Genomic DNA, 16,314 nt, shown 5'->3' with positions numbered 1-16,314 from the left:
TAAAAAAAAGGTGTATGGAAAGTAACTTTCCCAAAATAACTTTCAACATATCAAACTCTCACGAAGAGGCGTAAGCCATGTAATTTTCAATTTGAAACAGTAGCTTAAAAACACCATGAAGGTATAATTTCAGATATTTGCCAGAAAATGCGCTAAACTGAAAATGTGAATTTTGGGAAAAATAACACTATACTAAAAAAAAATAAGAAGAAAATACACCAATTTAAAAAAAAATAACAAAATATCAAGGTCCCTACTGATTAGTCATAAATAAAATAAGAATATCAGTTCTAATTTATTGCATTAGTAACAATGAGTCCTAACCTAATTTTCGGCATAATCACCACCGTTGTTCTGGCATTTGTCCTAGCATGACACTAAATTTTGTATACCCATGGCATATGTGTCTGACAGCAAAGACTGGAACTATCTCTACCGCAGTGTATCTGTCAAATCCTTGCCCTGCCAGAAACCTCTTCAGTTAAACAAAGAGATGAAAGTCGGTACATGCAAGACCAGGGCTGTACAGGGAGTTGTCCAAGATCTCTCACCTGAAGTGATGCAAAGGGCCCGTGTGTACTCAGCTGTATGGGGTTGTGCACATTCGATTGGCCTTCCGTGAATTGTCTGCACCATCGTCTGACCATACTATCACTCACAACATCCGGTCTGCACACCTTACACGATTGCTGGTGGCTCTGTGCCAGATTCTGAGCGTGCAATGTAGGCTACATCGCAGTCGGTGGGAGACTGTATGAGAGCTGCAATCTTTAACCTAGAACTGTCCTAAACCGGCTGCATTGCAACTGTACCAGATTACAGCTACACGCCACTTCTTCCTGCCTGCATGTGTGTGTGTGTCCTCTCCGACCACTATTGCTGCGTATAGACACCATTGGAGCTTTTTTCAGGATGCCCCTCGTATATGAACTTTCAGAAGCTTTCATTATTAGTGTGTTCCTGTTTTAATGTGTGGTTAGCTAAATCAGGTACCTATACAATGCAATTCTATAAATTCCTTGCATTTAATTTCTTATACCTACGTACCCTTTTCATCAGCATTAATGGTATAACTGCATGTTGTCAGTTTCACAGTACTTCACTTGGATATACTGTATTGAAGCAGAATCCCATTAATAATGTAAGGAAATATGACACTTTATTTTGTTCGATTCAATTGTTTCACTTATATGCAAGAGTTAAGTTGTTTGCTTTACAGAGAAGAGAGAAGTAGCTTTATGCATTAAAAAATGAGTCTGCACTCATGGTTCTTGCAAGCAGAGGGTTCCAAACCTCAGTGGAAATATCAACATATAATAGCGAGAATGTATAAGGAGACTGATAAATTACAAATTGTATTTCTTAATCATTCACTCTTCACTCTTATCTCATTTAGTCGTAACTTTAAAAATAATCAAGTATTTTATTTTAAACTTACTGCGTATGACAAAATTCCGTAATCCTTCCCTTGCTTGTGAATTGTAATAATTTTCAAAATTCACTATTTTGCAGTTTGAATTCAAATCATAGAGAATAGAGAAATTACGTCAATTTCATAGAAGATAATATTGGTACTTAACAAAACCATACGTGGACCTGTGTGAGTTTATTATTTCTATTTGCAAAAGGATCGATTTATTTAGTTTGTAATTGTCAGGGAAAAATGTAAATTTTGTCCTGGAAAACCTGGAAAAGTCAGGGAATTTCATTTCTGCTAGTTTGTAGCCACCCTGTTGTAACAAACGTAGATTACAAGAGAAATAATTCTACAATGCAAGCAATACGTACATTCAAGAAAAATAATTCTATTTTATTTAGATTTCTTTGAATTTTCATACTGTTGTGAATTTGCATTGTTTCATATAATATAATATTTTCATATCATAATTTCATTTTATAATTAGGCATATAGTGCATATTAACTGTTTTTGATTTTAAATATTTGAACACAACTTTTATGTAGGTACTACTTTGTTTAGAATACGATTGTAGTAATTTTGGATATTGTTAATTAAATCAAACCATTTCACAAAATCATGAAAATCAGATGAGTTGCTTAATTGGAAGCACTATCATCCTATAAACTGTACGTAAAGAATATTTTTATCTGGCGTTGGGCCTTTGGTAAGTGCCCTAGTTGCCTCTCCACTCTGTCTGTAGTGATGATTATCTGTATTGTAGCTATATCTCTCCAGCTCTGTAATCCAGTGCACCCTGGTTTCTTGCACGTTAATTGCATGAATCCTTCCTTTACACTGGAAAATAAATTGTTGGACCGTGTTGGTGAATTCTTTCCAATTGAGACTAGGGTGGAAGATTTCACCGTGCACACACAGTTCTTACGATTAACAGAATCCAGTACCATTTGAAGCATAAATTATTTTGTAATTTTGTTGTAGAATTACAAGCATCTATTGCAGTCTAATAATCCATGTACTTAAGAGGCTGTTAATTGCATATTATACTTAATTTATTGTTAATGTTGTGGAAAACTGTGGTCCCATTGTGGGATTGACCCTGGACCTTTGACCATCTTTGTTCCTCTGACATCTTGTCAGTGCATACAGGGATACACCTAGCCAGAATACAATTACCTTTAAGAATGTTAACAAACTGATGGATTTATGCTTGAAATTAAAAGTTTTGGATACAAATATTGATTGTTGTGTTTTCAAGAATACTTTATGTGCAGAAAAGCTAATTGGGACTGGATCTATAGTTTAAAGAGAGATCTGAACCAGTACCACTATGCCTTGGCGCCATATCAATTCAGGCTGAAACAGACATAACAGTGCATCTCTAAATTTATTCCTAATTTTTCTGCTAATATACTGTAATTTAGTGAAAAAATTTGCCCATTTTATTGTTTTTATGAATATTAATCCTGAGTTAGTCGCACACGGTCTCTTATTCTGGGTGTGTGATTTTAACGTCGTTATTTATCAATGAGTGTTTTGTCAACACTTCCCTCTGTCTAGCTGAGTTTCTAACCTTCCTCTTTTACCCCACAATTTTGTTTTCAGTGTTAGCAAGATAGTTGAGCCGCTAGGGATCCAATGGGGGAAAAAAATTGTGTCCTTCGTTCTCCTGAGGTGGCCATTTTTCCAACATGACGCATGAACTTTTTTGCTCATGAAGAAATTTACAGAAATCTTAATATCTCAAAAACAATTAGAGCTAGAGACCTTTAACAAAATTCATTTTGTAGCTAATGAAGTATACTTTCTATGATATTCAAGAATGCTTTGCTCAAAACTGCATCCTAAATGTGGAAATTTGGGTAACAATAGTTGGAAAATTGGATTTTTAAGCCAGATTTTTTTAAGGAAGGGTTGTAGTCTAAGGCTTGAAATTTGTTTCATGAGTAGACCTGCCTGCAGGGTGTCTGCAATAACATATCAATGCTTAGAAATGCACACCTTTTTTCCAGCATGGCTTCAAACATGGCCGTTTATGTAATTTTGACAATTGTCGGGGTTAAATATCTCAGATGGGTCCTCATGAATAATTTTAAAATTAGGCATAAAGGAAGCCCTGCATGAACCTAACTCTCACTAAAAATCTCAACGTTTAGTTTCTACTTGTTTGTTCAATATGAGGTAGCATATGTAACCTTATTTGTGATGTTGCAGAGTAAGGTTAAGCTACATGCATACCTAGAATAATGAAACCTTTCCCTTTTCTCTTTTAAAGTTGTTATAAAAGCCTCAGAAAATGTAATAACATAGGATTTAAATACTTGACTTACCAGAAATTGAAATTCCAAGACATGGCATCTGCGAAATCTCATTGCATAGGATTTGATTTATTTGGTACGCACGTCCATTTGGTGTTGTCAGCTATAGTTTCCTATTCATTCTCCTTGTCAAATGAGGCACAATTCCTTGTTTGTCACTAAGTTCCTACTCACTCTCACTAAATGATCAGAAACCTTCAGTTCATACTACTATATATTGTTTCTTGACCAAGTGCTAGCAATCAAACTGATGATTCTGACCTTTTCAACATTATATTTTCATCATTTACATTTTTTTTCTAACATTTCAATTAAATGATTGTACTGTTCATGCAAAGGATTGTTGGGCCTCCCAGATGGTGTAGTGGTAACGTCATCACCTTGAAATCAAGGGTTCGATACTCGGTGGAGGGACATAGTAGCTCGGATCCCACTTTAAACTACAGATCTAGTCCCGATTAGCCTATCTGTGCATAAAGTGGACTAAAAACACGAACTTAATCAATCAATCAAGGAATTCTCCCACTTTCCATCATTTTCTTTACCTCTAATACTTTTTGAAAAACAAATTTCTAGTTTCTCTTGCACTCCTTGTATGATGTTTTGCGAGCAAGAGCACTTTATTGTTTTTCCACAATCAGCCTCCTCGGTTTTGAAACCGGAGATACATCCATTTCCTTTAGTGTTTCTTGAGATGGCACAAAGACACCATCATTTCCATCCTGGGATTTATGTGAGTCACTTTCTCCAGAGATGAAAATTTTACTGTAACATGGTGGGCATATTGATTTACTTAGTCTAAGGCTTACTTGACACCTTTTTTGGCCTTGCCATGTGACACAATTTGGTTTTAAAAATTTCCTTAATGTTTCTTTAAGTAGTATTTCAGAAGATCGCAACACACTTTACCACATAAAAAATTACAGGTGGATGTCACGAAGTCATCCACTGTAGCCTTAACCTGAGAAGTGTTTTATCATTTTTACTAAGTTCGTTAAGATTAATTTAGTCTTTGGCTACTTTACCTAAAGTGTCTTTACAACAGTCCTGTCTAGTTAAAAACCCTACAGAACACTCCACTTCAAGTTACAAATAACAAATATTCACAAGTCACTACCTCTCAGCACATTAGGCACAGGAAGAATGACATCACAGATTGATCATGCACAGATCAACTCCAGGCTTGTCTTGTATACTATCAAAACATGTATTTGAATCTTCTACTGTGCATGCCTCATACGAGATGGAAAAAATAAGTGGGAAATACAGGCAACATAAAATATAATATCTTGTACCAGTTTGAACTCTTTAAAATAAACAGCCTACTTTTAAGCTGCTGCATGCACTGTTACATTTAAAAAATCACTAGCTGACACTTGGGTTTCATTAGATAATATGTTGAGGAAACTCAATTTTGGAGCTCACAACACCAACTGGACGTGGGTACCAAATAAATCAAAACCTCTGAAAAGATTTTGCAGATCTTCAATTGTCTTAACCTTGCAATTTCTCGTAAGTCAAGTATTTAAATCCTATGTTATTACATTTTCTGAGGCTTTTATAACAACTTTAAAAGAGAAAAGGGAAAGGTTTCATTATTCTAGGTATGCATGTAGCTTAACCTTACTCTGCAACATCACAAATAAGGTTACATATGCTACCTCATATTGAACAAACAAGTAGAAACTAAACGTTGAGATTTTTAGTGAGAGTTAGGTTCATGCAGGGCTTCCTTTATGCCTAATTTTAAAATTATTCATGAGGACCCATCTGAGATATTTAACCCCGACAATTGTCAAAATTACATAAACGGCCATGTTTGAAGCCATGCTGGAAAAAAGGTGTGCATTTCTAAGCATTGATATGTTATTGCAGACACCCTGCAGGCAGGTCTACTCATGAAACAAATTTCAAGCCTTAGACTACAACCCTTCCTTAAAAAAATCTGGCTTAAAAATCCAATTTTCCAACTATTGTTACCCAAATTTCCACATTTAGGATGCAGTTTTGAGCAAAGCATTCTTGAATATCATAGAAAGTATACTTCATCAGCTACAAAATGAATTTTGTTAAAGGTCTCTAGCTCTAATTGTTTTTGAGATATTAAGATTTCTGTAAACTTCTTCATGAGCAAAAAAGTTCATGCGTCATGTTGGAAAAATGGCCACCTCAGGAGAACCAAGGACACAATTTTTTTCCCATTGGTTTTGATATCTAGAAACATGTACAAACCTATGCACTAAAAATGATTTTTTTCTAAAATGGCCATGCAACCACCATTGTATGGTTTGGTATGGAATGAACCATTAGTATGAGGTGCATTCAAGTTCTAAGGTCTCCTATTTATTTAGAAAAAGCACTCACCTCAGAATGCTGAAACTGCGGTCACTTCTCAACATAATCACCCTCTAAACATACACATTTTTCACAACACTGATGCCAGAATAGCATCGTTTCTGGAAATGCTTCTTTAGGGGTCTGTTTTGTGTACTGAAAGAGCGAAACAGCTTGAAAATGTGAGACCATAGAGACTGTCCTTGAGCATTGGAAAGAACCCAAAATCGCTAGGGTCAAGGTCTGGTGAGTATGAATGGATCATGTGGAATCACTTCAAATTTGTTTTCTGTGAAAAACATGTGAACAATGGCCGCTCGGTGAGGAGGTGTCGTGATGAAAGAACACAGCTGCAGCCTTTTCCAGTCGGTTCTCTCGCAATGCTGGAAGCAACGTGGTCCTCAAAATAGCTTCATAGCTTATACCCATCATGGTGGTACTTTTAGGATAACAATTCGTGAGTATAGCACTTTCACTGTCCCAAAAAATCACTTTTTTTTCAGCATTGGCATAAATGGCACCTGGTTCGTGGGCGAGGCTCCTTTTGTTTTGTTTACACATGACATTCGATCTTCCTTACCAGAAGGGAAGATTAAGAGGAAGGCCAAGGTTGGAGGGTGTTGAGGAGGACCTTAGGAGGATGGGAGTAAGATGGTGGAGAAGTAAAGTAGATGATAGAAGAGAATGGGCTATCATTGTGAGAGAGGGCAATGCCCTTCAGGGGCTGTAGCAGCCAAAGAGTAGTAGTAGTATTGGGTCTTGTACTGTCGCACCCACAAACGCACACCACCACAGTTTGTCTCAGTCAATTGAAAATGAATATCGATGGGTGGTACTCCATGCAGGTGGAGATAATGGATAACAACATGCTGTTCTTTCAATGTAAATGATGTCATTTCCAGTATCAAAAACATGTCCATCATTAGATACTGCCACTAGCTTCCTATGAGCAGTGTCATGCTGCCATCTGGCCTCATCAACCTTCAAGAATTGATGCTGCTTCTCAAATAACTGTCCAGTTTATAACTGCTTCAATTCATGGGGGGGGAGACATTTGAACTTGAATGCACCTCGTACTTTATCTGTATTTACAAAAATGTCATATCTATCCATCCCTAGTGTTAAGTGAACAGCCATGTAGTTGCATGTGTGTGTTACTGGTGTGGTTTGAGGAAGTTCTGATTAGTGGAATGATTATGGAAGATTAAAGTGTCCAGTGTGTGGTGCTGATCACAACACGTCCATAAAAAGCAGAGATCTAGAATGTCTGTAGCCCTACCTACCTGCAAAACCCACTATACGTGCCTTCATCGCACGGTCCAGTTTGCATGGGAAACCTTACCTTATTATAATGTACCATGTATCGTGTACTCTGGTGATAATATTGAGGATTCTGCAAAACTCGGTGAAAATTGATTTAGCATTTGTGTGGGAATGATGAGCTTTTCATGCCTTTCAATCCATACCCTATTTATTTATGACTGGATAAAGTGGCAAAAACTATACCTACCCAGGAACGCCTCCATTTTGAAACCAACAAGTCTGGCTGTATTCTTTCAGCATGAGGGCTTTTAGCCAGTGCTCAAAGTGAGGGGGTGGAGGGAGGAGTATCCCCCAGCTAACCCCAAGGCTCAACCAAACATCCTCCCACTAACATTTTACTTCCAAGTGCTGCTTTTAGTATTAGTTTCATTTGCTGATACCTGCTATTTAAAATGATTCTATTTATATTTTAGGATGATGACGACCAATCCATGAAGAATGAAATTGCAGGAAGTCTGCTGAATAAGCTGGAAAATGCTGTCGTAGGGAGCCATGATGAATCTATTGCCCAGGCATCAGACCAGTGTGTCGAAATGATCAACCAAAACTCAAATGAGATAGTAATTGATGGTAAGCTTTTTGGAATTCTTTTTTTTTCCTTACAAATTTCACTAAATTACAAAACTTAACTTCAAATAATTTAATTGAAAATACAAATTCAGACATGATTAATGTTAATAAAAGCAATGCAATTTTTTGATAAATGATAAATATGATAACAGATTTTTATGTAGCCAAACATGCCGAAGATGTACTTAAATATGTAATAAAATCACTATTTTTTCTGTGATATTATTTAGGTTCTGTACTGTAAGAATTGCACTAAATTATTTTCTAATTTTCATTTATGTAGTTATTTTGAAATAATTAAATTGTAATGTGAAAATTTCATGAATGTGTCAAATGTAAATGGTGATACTTTTGCAAATGTTGCATTAAAGTTCCCACAAACTGCACATGGAACCTTGATTTTTACTATGTGATTGGCATGGATGAAACAAGATTAAGTTGAGGATGACAGACCAAAGAAAACTAGGAAATGGTGAAAATATTGTATTATGTACAAATACAAGGGCATTTTGAAAAGGTTCGCCTCCTACGCAATAACGTCAGTAATATGCAAGATACTTACATGAACTATATGTCTTCTTAAAGCTTGTAATGTCCTCTACCAGGGTGTCACTACTTTTCCACGTAGTCACCATCATTGTCCACACTCGGACAAGTTGTTGGATCCCGTCTGCAAAGAAATCTGGCATCTTCTTCCGGCACCAGCAACGCACATCTGCTTGCACCTCCGCATCGATAGTGTAACGGTGTCCCTTCAGGTGCTCTTTCAGCCTCAGAAAAAGTCACAAGGTGTGAGATCTGGGCTGTACGGCAGGTGGGGTAAAATCTCATAGAATTTGAGACACTGCAATGCATCATGTGTTTAAAGACTCGTTCCATGCTCCAAAAATTCTGTGTGGACTATGCTGTTGCAGTCCCAAAAGATGGTCATCAACACTTTCCCTGTACATGCGTGGCTGTTATAGATTATATATACTAAGGAGGAGGGTCCAAGGTTTTCCAGTGAAACCTTCTAAAACAAGCAATGGTTTGCCATGCATTATTGTAAAGAAGTAAATAATAATCACTCCACTGCGTAGAAGACCTAGCAGTTTCCTTCCGATGGCCTCCTGTAAATGCTCTAGTGACTGGCAGTAGGCATTGGCATTAATAGTGCATTAATGTTCGGAGTATTCTACCAGTAAGATGCTAGATGCATCCCAGAAAACTGTATTCAGAACTTTTCTGCCTGATGGGATCACTTTGAATTTCTTTCTGTGTCGTTTCAAGGACACATCATCAATTTGCTATGAATGGGGACAGCCAAAACACAAAAAACGATTCACAACCCTCACTTCTGCTCTTGACCAATTTCCGAAATGTATGGCCATTTTCTGTAAAGTGAGACATGCAATGAGATATACATGATATCAATACACACACACGTTTACTACTATACTGAACTATATGGCCCCTGTGACCTTTTGTGATCACCCTACGTATGCTCTCTAAATAGAAAAAAATTAAAAATTCATGTACGTCATTCCTAATATCAGAATTTTCTGATATTTGTCATTTTATTTGGCTGGATACAAGGGATAATGTGAAAAGTACAAACAAATCTGGACCCTAGCAATACAATATTTTAGGAATGGACAGATGTGAAACTTTTGCCAATATCAAGGAAGTAGTGGTATAAAATTTCAAATGTTCCATGAAGAACCTGAATGGTTCAGTTACCACCTTAAATAACGTGTGTACTTAGGTGATCACAGAGAGTTTTTGTCTTTGAAAAAACTGAACATTTAGATAGTTACATTACAGAACCAGGGCATATGTATTCTGTGTTTATGTTCATAGTAACAAATTGCCAGAATTTTGCACTAAGTTACATTCTATTTATGGATATATCAGATCATAAATTTACACTAGTCTACAGCTTCCAAAATCTAACTAAAATGTAAATCACCAACCCTGAGACCTGTGTAAACAAACCATCTCACCGATTCGATGTATCACTGAACACGGAGACCTTCCCGCACGCATAGAACTCGCCATGTTGAAAGTGGCACTACTTCCTTGTTGTTCACATGATTATTTTTGGAAAATAACCAATGTTATAAAATATCATAATGTACACAAATCACTAAGCTCATTGAAAGTTTCAATGCATATTCCTACAAAATGTTCACACTTATCTTGCCTTGCCATGTCGCCAAGTTATTTTACAAAGTTCACTATATTTGGCGGAACAAAAATCGTTATTAGCATGCTTGTCAAAGTTTCCAACCGCAATAAATTTGCGAATTTTCTTTGTCTTATTTTGATCATCATCATCAATATATTTATTGGACTTACAGCATTGCATATGGCTGTTTATGCCCATTATATATTTTATTTACATAAGATACAATTTACATAAAATCTACAAACAAATTTCAAATACACTCCTATCTATATCAAACCTTAGAAATATACATTACCATGTTATATCATTTTGTCTAAAAAATGCAAGTAAAATATATTCAATTCGCATGCAAGAACGAAGCCAATTATGGGAAATGATTACTGGTGCAAAGAGTTAACCATAAAGGTGAAGCAATAAGTAGAAAAGAAAGAGCATTGGGTTTAAAGTGAGACGTCATTTGCGGCAGCTTATCCCATACTACAAATTGGCCGTTATTTTACCTTACGTAATGAATCCTGTAACAACACTGGATTTTCGTGTGGATTATTTTACTTCTATGAGTTTGCAATGCTTTCTGCATGCACGTGGTTTTGTTGGTGATTTACACTTTAGGTGGGTAGTAGAGGAAGCTAGAATATGGTGCTGATCACATCATATTGCTGACACTGCACTGAGAATGTGTAAAGACCTACTCCCCTTCAATTGCCTTCATGATACAGTGTAATGAACAGAGGAGACCTTTAACTTGTTTTTTCTCATTCGCATCAAGACACACTATCAAGTTAAAAGACCAGAATGATTAATTAAATATCGTGTCGAATCATATCCAAAATTTCTCTAATTGAAAATACTTCCTGGAAGAAAGAATGTGCTATTTTAAGATGTTAATACACTATGTTGCCATTCGTCACCGGACACCCCATACCAGTACGGTAATCCGGTCGCAGCACCACATCAGTATCGTGTAGGGCCACCTTTCTCCGCAATAACGTCCGCAACCCTTCGAGGAAGACTTTCCACCAATTTGTGATACGTGTCGACTGGAATCTTTCCCCATTCCTCCTGCAAAGCGGCAAACAGCTCAGTGGTGTTTTTTGGGCAGCATGGCCTGACTCTCAAGCGGTGCTCCAACTCGTCCCAAAGGTGTTCAATTGAGTTGATATCTGGACTTTAGGCTGGCCAATCAAGTTTTTGCACACCCATGTCCTCGAACCACGTGTTGATAATGCCTGTCGTATGACATGGAGCATTGTCGTGCTGAAACAGGTATGGGCCAATACCGAATTGTTCCCACAATGTCGGTAGCGCAGAATTGTCCAGAACGTTTTGGTACGCATCGGCATTCATGTTTCCCCGAACTAAAACAAGGGGACCAAGACCATACCACAAAAAGCAGGACCACACCATGATGCCACCTCCGCCGAATTTCACTGTGGGTACGATACAGTCCTGTAAACAGCGTTCACCGGGCATTCGCCACACCCACACATGTCCATCGGACCGCCACATCTGGTAGCGCGATTGATCACTCCATAGGAGGAATTTCCAATGGCGGCGTTCCTTGCACCACTGTAACCGACGGGTCGCATTGCAGGCTTTGATATGCAGCTTGTGAACTGCTGCACGACCATGAAAACCAAGTGCAACAATCTCCCGGTGGACAGTACGATCACTTGCAGCACTATTGGAAGGCGATCGAAACTCCTGTGCCACCATCTGTAACGACGCCTTCCGGTTTGACTTCACCACACATTTCAAGCATAGATGGTCACGATCTGTTAATATTTTCGGTTTACTGGGTCTGGGTCGTCATGGCATGACTCCCTCTAGCTTCCACTTCACCGGGGTATCTGAAATTTGTTGGAAATCTCACGAGTCAAATGCCCAAACCTGTGGGCTCCAATGATCATCCCTCGTTCTGCCTCACTCAGTTCGCGTCGTCTGTCCATATTGACTGCTGTAGCTGGTATGAGTGTATTCTCAACCGGCAACGCCTTTTATAGGTTTTATGATGTGTACAGACGATCCCAAGCACTTTTTGAGGGGTGTCCGGTGACGAATGGCAACATAGTGTAGTTTTAAAAAATGAATTTTTCAAGATAAGGTGTAAGACAGTATCTTACCTAACATTGTTATAAGAATTTGGTTGTTTTCTTACATGGCTCGTAAATTATTATTTTATGAATTTCAGGTAACACGTACATATTGGAAGATGGGTCGGTTCTACAGCATAACAGTGCCCAAACAGACATTCTTCTTTATGTGTTGTGTAATGACATCTCAGGTGAACCAGCACCAGAAGAACCTCTGGACCTTTAGAATTGTCCAGCACTTGTGATAATAGAATGGTGTTGATACTATAGCTTTAATGTATGTTGTACTGTGTAATAAAATATTTTTTTCACTAACAAATGTGATAGTTCATCATGTGGTGTGAATTCTTACTGAGGACCGGGAAAAACTGTTTTTATTATTTTGCATGCTAGGATTGAAGAGTGAAACCACATTTCATGTATTCCTCTCAACTGGTTTCTTTTTGCAGAATATTTCATGTTAAAGTGTGATTTTTATTTTATTTTTCATAATTTACTTCCAGCCATGTTGAATAAACTTGATTTGTGTCATTAACATGCAAAGTTGATCACTGACAGTGAAACCTCGATCTTATGTTTTTCATGCGACCAAGCTGAAATGACTTAAAATGCGGGAAAATGTCAAATCGAGATATAGGCCAGTCAATAAGGAGGGAAAGCTGGAACAAATTTTATTATTTTTCTAAAAGGGTTCTTAACAACATATTAATTTTGCACCCCTGTACCACCCCGGATTTGGCTGCCATCTTTGGAAAATGGCACCCAAAATGAGTTTTTTGCAAATATCTTGCTTGCAAAGTACTTTACAGCAAAAGAGGTTAGAATGAAAAATAATCTACATAAAATTCTCTACGAAAAATGTTCTGTGCATTTTTCTTCTAGGATGCTTCGTTTGGGTGCTAGATGAACAAGAAAGTTTAGTTTATTTTCCCACCCTGTTTTGCAAGCACTGAACTCATGATGTTTGGCAGTATATCTCTTCTATAAAACTGGACTTATTACATTTGTTCTTTCTTTAAGAATGTCATTTATGATTCAATTGCTTTTATCATTGCATGCAGTACTTTATAGAAAATAGTTTATTAGTGTGTAAAAAGGTAAAGTGCTCCCCTGTGCTTTGCACCATGCCAGTTCAGTGTGTGAGGGAGATAATATGTTTGGTTGGAAAGTCAAGGTATCTCCAAAGGAAGATGTTGACTTTGTCCAAAAGGGATATTTAACAATAAAATGCCAATCTAATCGAGGAGTCCCAGGTTCAATACCCGGTGGAGGCACATTTGGTGGTTTGGAGTCTATTTTGACCTGTGGGTCTAGTCTCGATTAGCCTATTCGTGCATAAAGTAGACTTAAAACAATAATTCTGACCACAATAACACAATCACCAAAGGTTTGGTCTCATCTGGTCAGATATGACAACTGAGCTGTGATGTGCCCCATGAAGAGTTGTGGGGGACGGCAGAGAAGTGACTGACTCAATGCTAACCAAGTGGATTTTTGGCATGCCTACTAGTTCACAGATAAAATAGATGAGCTGCATGTCGATGTACGAAAGTCTCTTATATCAGGGATAAGCAAAGACTTCCAGTTCTTTTGTCAGTGACTCTCTCTCACCCACAATTCCCTGGTTTTGATGGTATAAAGACAATAATTACAGGATTAACAGGAAACAAGAAAACCAATCCTTCTGCTGCTCATGATGTTAGAATGTCTTCAATGTTGAATATTTGGAAAATGTCAAGTTTGAACGAAATAAGAGAGATAATCACTGGATCAATCACTTCTGAAGTGAAAATCAGAGATGTATTGTATCCGGTTGATCCAGAGTTTTTATTTAAAATAATATTTTACTAAAAAATCACAAGACCTATTCAGAGTACAAACTGTCCCATACCCGTTGTAGCTGATGAGGTAGGGATGTGGAAATCAAAAAGCCTTCTCTTTATGATCCTCTTTGAACCACACACTGAAAGTTTCACAGATTGTATCAACAGACAAGGAAGCTGAACCACCAGAGTTTCTTCGCATTATATTCTGTGAACGCCTTCAAGGGGCCTTGTAGCTGTAGAAAATTGGGCTAAAGTGTTCAATGATCTGTGAACACTGCAAAGATTTACCTGTTCAAAACCTGTCCTGGGAATATCTGGCCGTGCACATTATAGTACACAAGGGGATAAAGCAAGTGGGCAGCTGACCTACTTCCTCCCATGTGACCAACATATTGTTAATCAGCATTATTCCAGGTTGTTTTAGTAATAAACCTCTAAGGCATAATTTATATCACAGACTAAGTGTCGCTTCGTGAAAACCAAAGGCAAATATTCATTTTCATCGAAAAATTTAAGTTTTGCTAGGACATCAGGCTCAACTTTCCCTTTAAATGTGGCCACTTCCGTTGTTACGTCAGTAACAGAAACTGCCAATACATGTTCTAAAGAACAGAAATACTAACCAAACAATATACATTTTACATGCATTTACACACTAAAGCAGCAGACATTCTTGACGTGTTATGTTAGCAACGATTCATCGAGAATGCTTCAATTCGTATTACTGTTCTTAAAGGTATATTCACCTTATTTTGTAGCTGAGGAGCATGATACCTAAATCTACTACTGTAAGGATATTAAATTAAAGAAAAAAAGCATATTTGTAAGGAATTAAATATACAGTGTGTCCGGAAAAGATTGCATCTATTTCTTCTCTTTCGTTCTAAACAACCAGTGTGTGGACAGACATGTAAGAACCAATGATTACCAGTAGACTGCAGAAGTTCCACTTGAAATACACACCTTACGCATGTGAACTGTTTGTGCAAATATTGCTAACCAAACAGCACAAAGTGTTTTGTGTTGTAGAATATGTGATCACAATTCAATGCAGTTTTGGTTTGATCCATCTAAATAAGCACTCCATTTAGCATTAGTATGCACAATTCCTGTATAAAGGTTACCTGTGCAAAGGCAAAAGCACTGGTCACCCCCTCATGTATTGTGTAAGCAGTGGATAGTGTTCGGCAAGCCTTCCAGCGCAGTCCTAGGAACTAGTTTCAAAAAGTAAATTGTGCGGTGGAAATACTCCATCTCTACAGTATTGGTTGTGCTTTATAAGCATTTGCAACTGAAGGCTTACAAGGCACTCACTGAAACAGATAAAAAATTTCCCTTGGAACTTCCATGTGAATATGCAGGAATAACTATTCCGCCACAAAGGTATGCTGAAAATGAACTTGTAAATTTGTAACAAATCTTAACAAAACTTTGAGAGATAATCTTCCTTTGCTGTAGAGAGCATAATCATATCACATCATGGTGCTGAAAATAAATGTTTTGAAAAGGTACAATCTTTCACAATCTGTGTGCGTATCAGTTAATATTATTTAAGCATAATAAGCGAAGGAAAAATGAGAACTCGAAAAGCATAGAATGCCACCCCAACGGCACAGTAGGCACATTGTAATCAAAGGTAGTGTGGCTACTCACCGGGAATTATGCGTGAACTCTGCTTGAATTTTTCCCCGTAGACGTGAAAAATTGCAACTTTTTAGAATCCCAATTCCATTTAATTTATACATATTTATTATGCCAGCTTCCAACACCTATAATGCCACGAGACAAGATTTTCAGTTGATCCTTTATTTTTATCGAGGAAGAAAAAGAGAAGAAATCTGTGTGGAAAATAAAACAGAATTCACTCACTCAGTTTGCTTTGTTAGTGTCTTTTGCAGAACAATCTATCTGACAGACGGAAGATTATTGCAAGATAGAATTTCTTGAAGTTGATTAGTTAAATGAGTGTTTAAAATTCATATACCAGTAACAATTTTCATAGATACTATATCAAGACACATTTGTAACTTGTGTTTGTAGATATATTTCTAGTCTGAGTATGTGAAATTTAAAATATAATCTCCACACCTAGAATTAAATATTTATACCGTTAAATTGAATTGAATTATAATTTTTGGATTATTGGAATCGCACAGACCACTTATATTGTTAATATATTTGTGTGTGTGTGTGTGTGGTTGGTGATAGACGGCAGTATGTAAAGTTTGAAATAGAGAAAACAACACCTGCTCGTACCAATGAATT

The 16,314-nt window shown here is 37.2% G+C and overlaps 1 protein-coding gene across 2 annotated transcripts in view; it reads left to right on the top strand.

Moving 5' to 3' along the window:
* The window catches only part of LOC145993891 (PR domain zinc finger protein 15-like), a 128,860-nt gene extending 116,296 nt beyond the window's left edge, over positions 1–12,564 (top strand). For both annotated transcript variants that reach the window (XM_083129780.1, XM_083129781.1), the window contains exons 21-22: positions 7,807–7,963; positions 12,322–12,564. In XM_083129780.1, the coding sequence (XP_082985906.1) occupies positions 7,807–7,963; positions 12,322–12,449 (285 nt within the window). In that variant the 3' untranslated portion in view covers positions 12,450–12,564. The remainder of the gene's footprint in view (positions 1–7,806; positions 7,964–12,321) is intronic.
* Positions 12,565–16,314: the final 3,750 nt, after the last annotated feature.

This window comes from Lepisma saccharinum, chromosome 10 (assembly GCF_977018435.1).
Source record: "Lepisma saccharinum chromosome 10, izLepSacc3.1, whole genome shotgun sequence".
In the NCBI taxonomy this organism is placed as follows: domain Eukaryota; kingdom Metazoa; phylum Arthropoda; class Insecta; order Zygentoma; family Lepismatidae; genus Lepisma; species Lepisma saccharinum.
The sequence above is the reverse complement of the archived record's forward strand: the minus strand, read 5'-3'. Positions and strand labels throughout refer to the sequence as shown.